The 13,961-nt window shown below is 34.5% G+C and overlaps 1 protein-coding gene across 1 annotated transcript; it reads left to right on the forward strand.

Moving 5' to 3' along the window:
- The first annotated feature begins 549 nt into the window (after window positions 1-549).
- Window positions 550-5,745, forward strand: LOC110631963 (transcription factor E2FA). Its single transcript, XM_021780018.2, has 14 exons — window positions 550-937; window positions 1,965-2,157; window positions 2,377-2,430; window positions 2,553-2,638; window positions 2,712-2,800; window positions 2,925-2,979; window positions 3,246-3,298; window positions 3,382-3,432; window positions 3,533-3,581; window positions 3,696-3,761; window positions 3,876-3,952; window positions 4,137-4,365; window positions 4,897-4,963; window positions 5,067-5,745. The coding sequence occupies exons 1-14, from the start codon at window positions 716-718 to the stop codon at window positions 5,135-5,137; spliced, it is 1,362 nt and encodes a 453-aa protein (XP_021635710.2). The 5' UTR covers window positions 550-715; the 3' UTR covers window positions 5,138-5,745.
- Window positions 5,746-13,961: the final 8,216 nt, after the last annotated feature.

Genomic DNA, 13,961 nt, shown 5'->3' on the forward strand with positions numbered 1-13,961 from the left:
TCTTATTTAATAATTTAATTTTCATCTATATATTAATTTTCAATTCAATCAATACATATTTAATTGTTAATTATATTAATTGATAATATCACATTACTTTGAATATCTCTTTACATTTCTCATAATGGTTTGGAGTCACTCCCTTTATTAGTATCGATTTTACCCATTAATTATTTTAAAAAAATTTCGTAAAAAATTACTCATAAAAAAGGAAATTGGATGAATTTTTCAAAATAATTTACTTAAATATTAATTAAGTAAAAAATAGAAAAAATAAGGCAATTAGTTTTTAAATAAGAGGTAATCTCATATTTATATGAGTGAATGTGCATTATTAGGGTTTATTATATAATTGCTCTTTCTCATTAAGAATTTTTAAATTGTAAGAAAAAGTTGATTACATAACCATTTAAGGATGAAAATGAATATGTTTAGCCATTGAGGGGGTCAGCGTACAATAACAAAAAGTTTAAGGGCCAAAAAGTAGAAACAAAAATAAATAAATAAATAAATTTATGATATATTTTTTTTGCTATTTCTCTTCCCTCCACATCGATCACAAACTAAAAATTCCCTCTTTCCCTCGTTTTCTGCTCTCTCATCTCTCGGCGCCCACTTTCCCTCAAAAACCCTCCACTCCCACCCTAAACCCCACACCACTTTCTCTCTTAGATCTCCATTATCTCCGTACCCGATTGTCTTGGGCTCACTAACCATGTCTGGTAGTGCTCGAGCCTCCACTCACCCGCCGACTGCGGCTGCTGCGGCGGCGGCGCCTCCGGGTGGTCCGATCCTGCCCCCACTGAGACGGCACCTCGCCTTTGCCACAATGAAGCCTCCGTTTGTCCCTCCCGATGATTATCATCGTTTCACGTCCCCTACTACTAATAGAGCCGCCGCTGATCGGGAAGCTGAGGGCATTCTCGTGAGGTCTCCCGTGAGTGTCGTTTAATATGCCATTTGGTTAATGTGATTTTTGAGAAGTAATTCTGTGGACATTTGATGTGGGTAATTTGAGTTGGAAATGATAGTGAAATCGTTTTTTATGCTGTTTGGTTGCTGAGAAATCGAGGGGAAGTGGGAAAATTAGGAATCCGACAAAGTCATTTGGGGTTAAAAGCCTTAAACGGACCATCACCTAATACTTTTACTCCCTCTATATATAAAATTTTCGCGTTCTTTTAATTGTATTTGGTAGCTTTTATTTGATAGAATCTTATTTTTCATATCAACCTCGAATCCTCGATGAGAACTTAGCTCTTGTGAAATGTAGCTGAGTTCTATAGAGCGCTAATTAAATTTCAAATTTCTGCTGTTTTTCAAGTGAATTTCTGTTCCATGGGAAGTAAGGATTGTGTCTCAACGGCACTGGTTTCTCAAGTGATATCAATTAGTTTAATAATCCTTTTTATATTCCTTTCTTTCTATTAATCTTTCCTATTTGATTTGGTTCTAGATTCTCAAATTACTTATGCGTACGTATATGTCTATACTGCGTGCTTTGATAAGTGCACATTCCTTTTGGTTGAATTGTAATGGATTTTTCTTTGTCTTCTATTGGGGAGAGCTTGTATGCCCACAGTTTTTTCATTTCTGTTTGCTGCATTTGTTTTGGATTCCAAAATATGATTACACCTTAATACTTAACCAATGGGGGAAGCTTAAGTATCCATCATTTTCTTAGTTCCTCCTGCTTGGATGAATTCCTGATTGTCGTACATAAACTCTTCTGTCAGTGATTTCAGCTGCTTAGAAAACATTTTTAATGGGGTCTACGGTTTCTTCTTCGTCATTCAGTTGTCTGGCTTTCTGTTAATTATTATTGGACGTATGTTTCATTATCATAATCTCAAAATGAAACATGTATCCACTAGTTTTTGCTTATGTATTTAAGTAGTATCATGATTTATTTGTATTTTTCTTGTCATTTAACATAATTCTGCATTTCTTTTAATGTTTCTTAGCTCTTAAAACGAAAGAGTGGCTCTGATGAAAATGGAGGTGACTCTAGTGAGTGGGCTAGCAGTTCTGGATTTGGTGATGTATCTAATAGTCCCTTCAGAACACCTGTGTCTGCAAAAGGGGGAAGGAAATACAACAGATCAAAAGCCTCAAAGGGCACTAGGTCAGGACCTCAGACCCCAGTGTCAAACATTGGTGAGAATTTTTATTTCCCTTTATGTGTTCTTGTTTCCTCCTTAAAATCTTTTACATGAGCTTCAAGAGAGCTTAGTTTTTGGAGATAAGGTGTTGAATCATTTAAATTAATTTTCTTCAACCCTTGAATAATGTGTTCGCATGCTGCAGGGTCTTTACTCTGCTGAAGATCACCAGCAAAGGAGAAACCTAATGATTTAAATTTTTGTGAACTTGCAGATTCTCCCTCGCCTCTTACACCAGCCGGTAGCTGCCGTTATGACAGTTCCCTAGGTAATCTTGGAAGTGTTAGCATTATAGTTGGATTATATTTAATTTAATTTAATTAATCTGGTCATCTTAGTTAGCTGTAACTCTTATCTATGCTTATAGAGAAAAATGTGTCAACATTTCAGGTCTTCTGACAAAGAAATTTGTCAATCTAATTAAGCAGGCTGAAGATGGTATTCTTGACCTAAACAAGGCTGCAGAAACTTTGGAGGTGAGCATATTTCTGAAAGATGCTTCCATTATTGATTACTTGTATACATATTGAGGGCTTTTCATTGAAATAGGTGCAAAAGAGACGGATATATGACATAACAAATGTCTTGGAAGGAATTGGTCTCATTGAGAAGAAGCTCAAGAACAGGATACGTTGGAAGTAAATTTATAGCAATAAGCTTCTCAAACATTCACAATAATTATTTTTGTTATTAGCATTTGATTCCACCAGACGTTTTCCGTACACTGGAACTAATGTGAGGATTGATTGAATGGTTGATCAGGGGTGTTGATGCTTCAAGGCCAGGGGAGGCAGATGGTGATGCTTGTTCATTACAGGTAAATGGAAGTGGATGATGCTTAATCATTGTACAGACCAGATTAGTTTTCTTTTCCTGTCCTTATTATCATGGGCTTTATATTTCTGTTCCTCTTTATTTTGACTTCAGAATTCAGACTGTTCAGAGAATGTTAGTTGAATTCTGGAATATCCCCTAATTTGTTGTCCATAAGTCCATGCAAATGATGACATGGAAAATGACATGAGAATTGTATAACGGCCTTTCTAGAGTGACAAGATTTTATCTTGTGATTTTTTTGTGCAGGCAGAAATTGAAAAGCTTTCCATGGAAGAGCATGGACTAGATGATCAAATAAGGTTACACGGTCCATTCCCTTAGAGCACTTCATGTTGCAATCTTCAATCCATTGGATGGTGCTGACTTTCATTAACTTTTGCAGAGAAATGCAGGAAAGATTGAGAGAATTGAGTGAAGAAGAGAACAATCAAAAGTAAAATAATCTCCAACCCAGCCCTGTATCCCATAAATTAATTCAACTGGTATTTGTGTGCTAAACATCACTACCATTTTTCATTTGCCAACAATTTCAGGTGGCTTTTTGTAACTGAAGAAGACATTAAGAGCTTACCTTGTTTCCTGGTCAGTTTATTCTGACCATTTGTTTTTTTAAAAATAAATATATATATTTTTTTTCAATTGTGGCGCTGATTTATTTGTTATTCTTTACTAAACTTCCAACATTCGTTTTGACAGAATGAAACCCTCATAGCAATTAAAGCTCCCCACGGAACTACCCTGGAAGTCCCTGATCCTGCTGAGGTAAGTCAAGAAGAACACACACACACAGAAAAAAAAAAAAAGAGAAAAGTTGGCTATTTTATGCTCTATATTTCATTTTCTTGATGCATATGCTGACTAGCTTTTGTAATCCAGGCTGTTGAATATCCACAGAGGAGATACAGGATAATCCTCAGAAGCACAATGGGTCCTATTGACGTTTATCTTGTAAGGTGTGACCCCCTTCTGTATATCCACTTTCGACTTATGTGTATTTATGTATATTGCCTCATAAATAATAGTGAATTACCATTTTGTGTGAATCATGTGATGGAAATCTAGAGACTTGTATGTTATGATATTCTTTCCTTTTCTATTCTGCCTTCCTTTCTTAACATTTCCATCCCGTTCTTACAGTCAATTTGAGGAAAGCTTTGAGGAGATGAATGGTGAGCCATCTACCAGGATCCCACATGCTTCTAGTTCTGGATCTAATGAAATCCCAGCAAAAGAGATAATCAATGAGCAGAGAATCCAGAAGAGGGATGAACTTCAGGTGCAACAAGTTAACAATTCTTTCCTTGATCTTGATGCTTCACAAGAGCTGACTGGGGGAATGATGAAGATTGTTCCCTCAGATGTTGATGTAAGTGTACTTCTGCTGATTGGTTTTTCTTAATACTAACTTTTTTTTTCACAAAAGAGATTGGTCATGATTTATAGATAATGGTGAGTGTAAAATGGCTTCATATGAATCTCTGGTTTCAAGCTCAGTCATGCGTCAAGCTTTGTAAATTCATGGCTGGAGTGATCCACATTAGAATAATATCTTATTAGAAGTAAACATGACTGCATGATTTCAAACAAGCTGATTAGAATCTTCTTTGCTGTTTTATGAAATTCTTTCAACCTGCTCAGGTACAAATTGTAAAATCTGTCATACTATTTTACATTTAATCATTGTATGTGAAACCTATCTATTCATAGTGCCAAATCCAAATTTTCTTTTGTGGGTTGTGTGAAAAAAAGGGACCCGGATGTGTTGTCAATGTTCGTATTGAAGATTTTTGAGACAGTGATAGATAGATAGATCCCAATGGATTAAATTATTAGTTTTTAGACTTATCCTAGTGGATACGTGAATCCTTTCCAAATTTTAATTTAGTTACCTTTGCAGAATGATGCAGATTATTGGCTTCTTTCGGATGCTGATGTTAGCATTACAGATATCTGGAGAACAGACTGTATCCTGCTCAAAAATTTCCCCCCATTACCATTCCAATCCCCCAATCAATTTTGTTTTTATTTTGTTGAGTTAAACGATCAAATCCTTGACTAATATTTTAGCAAATGTTGAATGGAGTGATTTTGAAATCCCTGATGTCCCCCAAGGGCACAAACCTCACCATCTGGGATAGGCGAATCACCATCTGCTGGAAACTCTACTCGGAGATAAATATTGATTTGGCTAATGAGCTAAAACGAGAAACTCATGTCTCTATAAAGCAGCACATTACAATGCCATCAGTTACTGCTTAATGTGCCAATGAGTTGCCTGTGGAGCGGAAACTGGAGAAGCATTTTGGAAGAAGTTGACAAATGGTAAGCTGTGAACTAGTCCTATATAGTAGTGTTTTGTTTTTCTGAGCTTAGAGGTCCATCTGCAAATAACTTGAAAATATGAAAAATGAATACCGATTAAAATGGAGGAATGATCATTTGTGGATTTGGATGGTGGTAATGGACATGATACACAGTTGAATCTACAAGCTGATCTGCTATAAGAAGTGTTCACAAGAAGGTTGGGTAGCAATATCCCCTCCTTCAGAATTGATTTAATTCAATTGTAACTTCAAATAATTCATTGGACTTCAATTGTAAACATTGCATACCCCTTGGCTATAGGATTATGGCCTTTTTTTTGGCTGATTTGACTTTTACTTTTACTGCATTTCATCCTTAGGTTTTCAATTAAAATTTGATGATTGATTGAACCTTGGAAAATCAATTTCTGCCTTTTTTTAATTCATCATCCTCATCCTCATCCTCATCATCACTATTTTGAACATGTCGAGCACAAAACACTGGTCTGATGCCCTAGATTGTTATGATACCACGCTTTCCTTGAAGAAAATATAAATTAACCATAAAAGCAAGTCCTAATGGTAACTAGATTTGCTTTATAGTCTCATCATAGTTCAGTTTTATGGTCAGTATTCAAAAGATAATTCTTGAAAGTATAGGTTGAGGTCGAGTCCGTGGCGAAAAAATTGAGGTAGGTCCATCTATCAATGGACTAGTTATTTGGGATTTCATAATTAGTTGTGGAGTATGCATGAGTGTGGGTTATATGAGAATAAGGACTCCCTTAAAGTTGATATAGTTTTAATAGTTGTCATGGTTTGAACAGTAGTTTGTTTTTATTATTAACTCGTATATGCGCGTGTTCTACCTCAGATAAAAAATAAAGTGAAAATACATTGTAAATTTGTTTAAAGTTGAATTTGTTTGTGTGAAGCTGATTCTAACTTTTATTGATTATAAATTCAAAAAAAATAAAGAAAAAAAAATATGGATTAAAATTTTTATCACAAGGTTTTGGTATGTACTATTAGAGTTATTCTCAAATTAAATCTCCTTTTTATGAAATTTTAAGTTGATTTTTCACATTGACATAATGTATTTAAAATAAGTAAATTTGAAATATTTTTTTTAATGAAATTGAATTTTAAATAATAAAAAAAGGGAAGCTTTTATTTTCATTAACTGAATTAGTTCTGTTAGGTGATAAAAATATTTTATTTTTTGTTGAGTTTCTACCACAAGATGATATGGTTGATAAAGAAAGCCACACACAAACTGGCAAAGGAAAGAGGGCCGCAAACTAAAAGCAAACACAAGTAGTTTTTCTTTCTCTTTTGCTTTTGTCCTTTTTAATGATTTTTTGGTGACCAAAATATGATGATTTGTAATTTAGTGTTGTTTCCTTCTCATGTACCATAGCATTTCTTGAGGGAGAATTGGCTGTTGCCCATTTTCCTCTTACAACTTTTTCATATGAAACTCGTACAAACTTATCCGCCCCACAGTCATTCTCACATGGATCAAAATTTTTGAAGAAAGCCTTTGTTCATCCAAACTTTCTTCACTTAAAATTCTATGAAGTAGAATATATTTTTTTTCTTTGTTTTTTTTCTCCTTTCCCTCTAATTCAATAGAAGGGCTTTCTGTTGGCAAAAAAATTTGAATATATATAACAATTCAATTTTAGCTCAGTGTATTAGAGCCGTCTTTAAAACTTTGAGGTATTGAGTTTGAATTTTAGTAGAAATTAATTTTATATATAACAGTTTGATGTAGTCATTCCATAATGTGTAGTTTTAATAGAGATATTTTCATTAAGTTTAAAGGGAAAATAAAAAATCTTAATTTTTTTATAATGATGCTGAATGAATAAAATCTGCGTGAGAGTCTGCACATGATGGCAAGAGACGATCTCACTTCAGATCTTCTCACCAGACTTCAAATATTCAGCTCATTATTTTTATTTAAACTATTCTTTCTTGTATATATTTCTATCATGTTAAACAGGTTTCCCTACCCTTATGTATATCTATGCAAAAACTCAAACTAAATATAATTCTTTAAAATTTCGTAAAGGTTTGAAAAAATACATGTAAAATTTAAGTAAATAAGCTTAAAAAATTATCATAAAAGATATGTATAAATAAGTGCCCAATAGAAAATTGACCTAAAAAAAATTGACCCTAAAATTTGCAGACACATTCATTGCCTAGATATGTACATAACCACTAGGGATGTCCCAATCGGCCAAATCAATGAGGGCTCATTTTGTAATGTCTCAATTGGGTCAAATCAAAAAGAGCCATCAACGCGAAAAGTAAAGGCGAGAATACAAGGCAAGATCATTAGAATTGAAATATTGTTGATTAAAATGAGAGTGGCTGAAAATTTATAGAGACATTAGAAAACAAATCTCGGATGAGACTGGATAAGCCTCTTGTCTCATTGACAAGCAAATGCACCATGAACATGGAAAATGAAAGCCGCTCAACTTAATTGGCCATTCTTAGTCATCAAGGGAAAGTGATGCTTCGTTAAAAACAATTAGTCATCACTTTTTCTTTTTTGTCCATTTCCAGCCCTGCTTCTGCGAACTAACCATGCAATGTCTTTTTTTTTTTTTTAGCGAAATTAAATAGTTGGATTCTCGAATTAAGACTTTCAAGTTAGTGATATACTTTTAATCACTGAATTAATTTAAATTAGGCTTATTTAATTGCATTATTGAACTAATGATATATCATGCATATATAAATATTTTTATATTTTAAAAAAATTATCAAAATTCAGAAAATGATTTCATATTAGAAGTCATTTTTTTTGAAAATTAAATTTTTTTTAATTAAAAAAATATTTTCCGTCATTCTATTTTATAATTAGATCAAATGTTAGAAAATGTTAAAGAAATAATAATATTTTTTGCAAAATAAACAGATTCTTAAATATGGTATAAATTTTTTTATTATAAATAATTTTAATTAAGATTTAAAATTGAGATTTTTATTATAAATAAATAAATATGATATAAATTGTTTGCAAAGTAAACATGCAATTTTTTTTTCACGATATTGAAGAAATGGAGACTCAAATTTAAATTTTTTAAATGAGTAATATATTTTTAATGATTGAATTAATTTAAGTTAGGCTTATTTAATTGCATTATTAAACTAATAGTATACCATACATGTATAAGTGTTCTTACATTTTAAAAATAATTATTAAAATTCAGAAAATAATTTTTTATTTAGAAAAAAAGAAGTGGTTTCTCTTAAAAATTATTTATTTTTAAATTAAAAATTTTTTTTATTAATTTATTTTATAATTAATTTAAATGTTAGAAATGCAAAAAAGAAAAAAAAACTTTGGCAAAATAAATAGAATTTAAATATGATATAAAATTTTTTATTATAAATAATTTTAATTAAGATTTAAAATTGAGATTTTATAATTTTGAAGGCCATTTTAATATTATTAAATTAAAACTTATTAACATAATTTATGAGAAACGTAATATATACATATTGATAATTACAAAATCATAAAATAAGAAGATTATATATATAAATGGTGATACATAAGAATATTGTGCATCCCTTTGGCACGACCATCCGTCCATATTAGGGGTGAGTATTTGGTTCAAATAGAATTGAATCGAATCAAACTGAATTAAATCATAAAAATTGAATTATATAATTTAGAAATTAAACCGAAATGGATGAAAAATCAAATCCAACCGAATCATTCTATTTCAATTCGGTTAGGTTCAAACCGATCGATTTTAATATTTGATTAATTTTTTAATTTAGACTTGATTTTCAAGTTATTTAATCTAATTTTGACTTTGGTTTGAACCTAATAACCATTAATCAATGAAATTAAACAATTTATATATATATATAATTACATATAATTCATAAATTCCCCATAAAAATAAATCAATTAAAAAATCGGTTCGATTCGATTTGAATATATAAAATTACTATTCGGTTCAATTTTATTTAACCAATTTTTTTCTCTTCAAAACCAAACCGAACCGAAATAACATAAATTTTTATAATATAAAACCGAACCAAATTGTTTTAAAAACAAAACCGAATTACCAAATTAAAGAAATTCAGTTCAGTTTATTCGGTTTGAACCGAATAATGCTCACCCCTAGTCTACATGGGTCCATTACTTTATTTATTTTTTTTTTTCAAGATCCCATTTGGATTTGAATCTGGTCAACATGTAAATGTTTATCTTTCTGCTTAAATTATATAATATTTATTTAGTACATATTTGTCACGACCCAACCTATGGGCCGGACCGGCACTAGGACCTGAGCCAGCCTAAAGCCCCCGAGGCCCGTAGTAAGCCTTAACTATTCATTAACCCAACTCTAAGGCCCATTTGGGCCCAATATCAAGAAAACAAGCGGATGAGTCCCCATAAAATGGACTTTCCAACGGGGAGTTTTCGACTCACCCGACCTGTAAACACAATAAACAATCCATTAGGGAGCTCAGCTCACCCTCCACATACTCATCAACATAATGATAAATGGGAGCTCAGCTCCCTCATCCAATCCATCAAACAGACTTAAAATATTAAGTTTACAGGTCCAACATGAATATAATATTACAGACCAATTTCAAATAATTACTGCTAACACATGCGGAAATTCTAGGAGTAATTAAAATTACACAATATTGATACACAACTGCGAGGTAAAAAGCGAGTTAACCTGAACAAAATATCCTCCTGTGGCTGTAAAAATTTTTGAGCAGGAGTGAGCGTTCGACTCAGAGAGTAAAATATCAATCTTAACTATAATCTCTATAACTATCTGAACTAATGCAACCTGTAGAGTGAAATGTAACATCAACATCATATTCACATCATAGCATCAAAAAGGTAATTTGGAGCACTCACACACCCTGTAGTATCAATCATAACATATGGGAGTGATCCCCTATCTGACTCTCTTAAATCCAACGTGCCGAATTACTCAAGCTCGGACTTCCACTTAATAACCAAATCGAGGGTCCCAGAATTACTCAAGCCGTGACTACCCCTCGAAGGAACAGGTCCCAATTACTCAAGCCGTGACTACCCATCCTGTCCATAGTCCACACCACATCACACGCACGCATACTGCTCCAAATTACCACAACAACATCCATAGCATATTAACAGTTATGAATGCAACATAAATCGTGCCTAGAGTTTAACTAAATAAATATATGCATATAAGTGATGCATGGGCATGCTGAACATATAATAATATCGAAATTATAATTAAAATTAATATTTTACTCACAGACTTGATGACAAATTACTGTGTGGCGGAGGAAGAAGGCATCGGCTCACCTGACAATCATATTACATTTATTTAATACAATCTGACTCAATACAAATAAAGAAAAAGACCAATTACGTCCTAAGTCGTGCCGAAAATCCGGCAGAGTCTCCCCTATACCTAGGACCTACCCAACCTGCAAAAGGGCTAAAAACGCACTTCTATACTCACAATCCATACATCAACAGTTCAATCATATCACACAGCCCCTCCTGGGCCCATCAAATCAATCATCCATCACAATACGCAAAATTTCAATTTAGTCCTTATTATTGATCATTTTTGCAAAAGCGCCAAACAAGCTCTAAAAATTATAAAACTTTGCCTCATGTCCTTAGCAATATTACTAAGCTATTGCAAAAAGAATCGTAATTTTCTAAGCTACCACGAATATTTTATGGATTTTTAATCCTATTTAAGCACTAGAAAATTACGTAAAAACTAGGTTCGGGTTTACCTTTGCCGATTCCGACTTCGGGGACGCGCTCGGGACGTCTGACAATGGGGGGCTAGCCAAAACCTCGGCCCAATTCGGAGACTTTTCCGGTCACTGGTCTGTCTGGCCGGAAATTCACAGATCCGGATAACTGTCGAATTTCCGTGAATTGAGGATACCTACACGAAGCCCAATAATAATATATAAAAAAATCAGGGGTGTTACATTCTTCCCCCCTTACAGAAAATTCGTCCTCGAATTTTACACAAGGTAGAATAAAATACATTATTACACATTGAACAGATAAGGGTACTTGCTACGCATGTCCCGTTCTAACTCCCAGGTGTACTCTTCCACTGACTGGCTCCTCTACAAAACCTTAACCATAGGGATCTGTTTTGATCTTAGCTGTCTCACTTGGTAGTCACTATGGCTACAGGTTGCTCCTCAAATGTCAAGTTCTCCTTTAGTTATATTACATCCGATTGTAGTACATGAGAAGGATCGGGAATATATTTCCTGAGCATGGAGATGTGAAACACGGGATGAACGTGAGAAAGGTTGGGTGGTAGCTCTGGCCGTGAGCAAGCTGCTCCAACTCTATCAGTAACCTCAAAAGGTCCAATATACCGAGGTGCCATACTTGCCCTTCTTTCCAAATCTCATGACTCCCTTCATTGGAGAAACCTTCAAGAATACATAGTCGCCTACTGACAACTCCACATCCCTTCGTCTGGGGTCTGCATAACTCTTCTGCCTACTGAAAGCTGTTTTCAATCGTTCTCTGATTAAAGGAACTATCTCTGAAGTGTACTGCACTAGGTCTACATCATGCACCTTCGCTTCCCCCATGTCTGTCCAACACAGAGGAGACCTACACCTTCTTCCATATAGTGCCTCATAGGGTGCCATCCCTATGCTGGAATGGTAACTGTTGTTGTAGGCAAACTCCACCAAAGCTAGCTGATCATCCCATTGACCTCCAAAATCCAAGACACTCATGCGAAGCATGTCTTCCAGTGTTTGGATCGTCCTTCAATTTGTCCCGTGCATGCGAGGGTGGAAGGCATCTTGAAGTTCAAGCGTGTGCCAAGTGCCTCCTGCAACTTTCTCCAAAACCGAGAAGTGATCGGGGCCCTTTGTCGGATATTATGGGCCGGAACTCCATGCAATCGACTATTTCTCGAATGTAGAGCGGGCATCTTGTGCCAGAATATGTTGTCTTCACGGTAAGAAGTGAGTGATTTGGTCAAGCGGTCTACAATTACCCATATCGAATCATATCCTCGCGTGGTGCGAGGCAACCGATCCACAAAATCCATAGTGATCATTTCCTACTTCCATTCGGGATAGGGAGCTCTTGCGACTTCACGACGGTCTCTGGTGTTCAAACTTCACCTTCGACCGCGTCAAGCACTTGGACACAAAGTCCGCTATGTCTCTCTTCATGCCATTCCACCAATAGCTATCTTTCACATCATGGTACATCTTGGTGGAACCTGGGTGGACACTGTACAGTGTATAGTGTGCCTCTCGCATGATTTCATTCCTGAGGTTGTCTACATCGGGCACACATATCCTAGAACCTTGCACTAGGGCGCCATCATTGGCAAATCCAAACTCACTACCTTCGCCTTGCTGTACTCTTTCTATGATCTTCATCAATTATTGGTCTCTGTGCTGGGAAACTCTAACTCTGTCCCTCAAGTCCGCCTCACCAAAAGTGAGCCAACAATACCCCCTCATCTGACAGATCTAGGATTAAACCTTGATCCATCAACTCATGTACCTCCCGAATCAACGGTCTCTTCTCTACTGAAATGTGCGCCATGCCTTAATTCTAAACAAAATACTTCATGTGTTCATTCTCCTTAATATAATCACATATACTGCCTATAACTTTCCAAACTTCAGCCTCAACTTTTCCCATTAGAAACAATTTCTTCTATTGAAACTCATCCATAAATAGTACTTCCTCTAGCTCATAATTTAAAACGATTGCAAACCTTGGTAGCTAACTCCATTTGACTCCTGTCACAATTCTGATCGTCCTTTCATACTTAACACTAGGTATGCACTTACTGTCATTCTCATATCAGGAAATTGTGTATGAATTGGTGCCTACCAAACTCTCAAATAACTAGGTCTCCTTGACTCTGTCTCCGTTCCTTATATAACCCTCTAGAACCAATAGCACAAACTAAACTTGAAAAGAAAGAAAAATATCCTCTTATATTCAACTACGCCCGATTGTGCATATAATAACGTTTAATCTATGTTTCTTGGTCTTTCTCTTCAAATTTCATCATCTCTTAGCACAATTGTGCTCTACCTATAAGATATCATCTGCATGAACACTTTACCGTACCATTGTCCTTCCTGACATAATATTTTATAATTTATTAACTTTACTTATACTCGACCAATGATTCATATCTATCATCGTTTATATTGTGCCCTTAACTTTTGTTGATTCCTGAAAGATTTCTCTCACTAATAAATTCTTCCAACACTAATTCCACCCTTATCTAGGGTCATTAATTTGATCCTTGAACTTTCTAGTGATTTATAACCATCTAGACTTGTCACTTTTCGTTCTACCCCTACTATTGTCCTGTCGTTATTGCTTCACTACAAAGTGATTCTGATCACACTAAAAATGTTTGCCTGACATTCATAACGAACCTCTAACTACCTTCTCACTATCTCAAAAGTCTAACCTAAAACCTATGTGTCATTATCTATCATTCTTTTCCTCTCATCATACCTATTTGATCCCTTAGACTGACTTTTATTCAACTTACTGCTTACTAACTTCTCTTTCTCTACCTATTTAGGTAGTCTGCAATACCATCGCACACCTTCTAACATTTACTCATTA

Source organism: Hevea brasiliensis, chromosome 5 (assembly GCF_030052815.1).
Source record: "Hevea brasiliensis isolate MT/VB/25A 57/8 chromosome 5, ASM3005281v1, whole genome shotgun sequence".
Classification (NCBI taxonomy): domain Eukaryota; kingdom Viridiplantae; phylum Streptophyta; class Magnoliopsida; order Malpighiales; family Euphorbiaceae; genus Hevea; species Hevea brasiliensis.

Excerpts from the sequence above, each read along its gene's own strand:
- LOC110631963 (XM_021780018.2), top strand. The coding sequence starts at position 716 with ATGTCTGGTAGTGCTCGAGCCTCCACTCACCCGCCGACTGCGGCTGCT. Across the intron at positions 938-1,964 it reads GCATTCTCGTGAGGTCTCCC|CTCTTAAAACGAAAGAGTGG; the intron begins GTGAGTGTCGTT and ends AATGTTTCTTAG. Across the intron at positions 3,433-3,532 it reads GAAGAAGAGAACAATCAAAA|GTGGCTTTTTGTAACTGAAG; the intron begins GTAAAATAATCT and ends CAACAATTTCAG.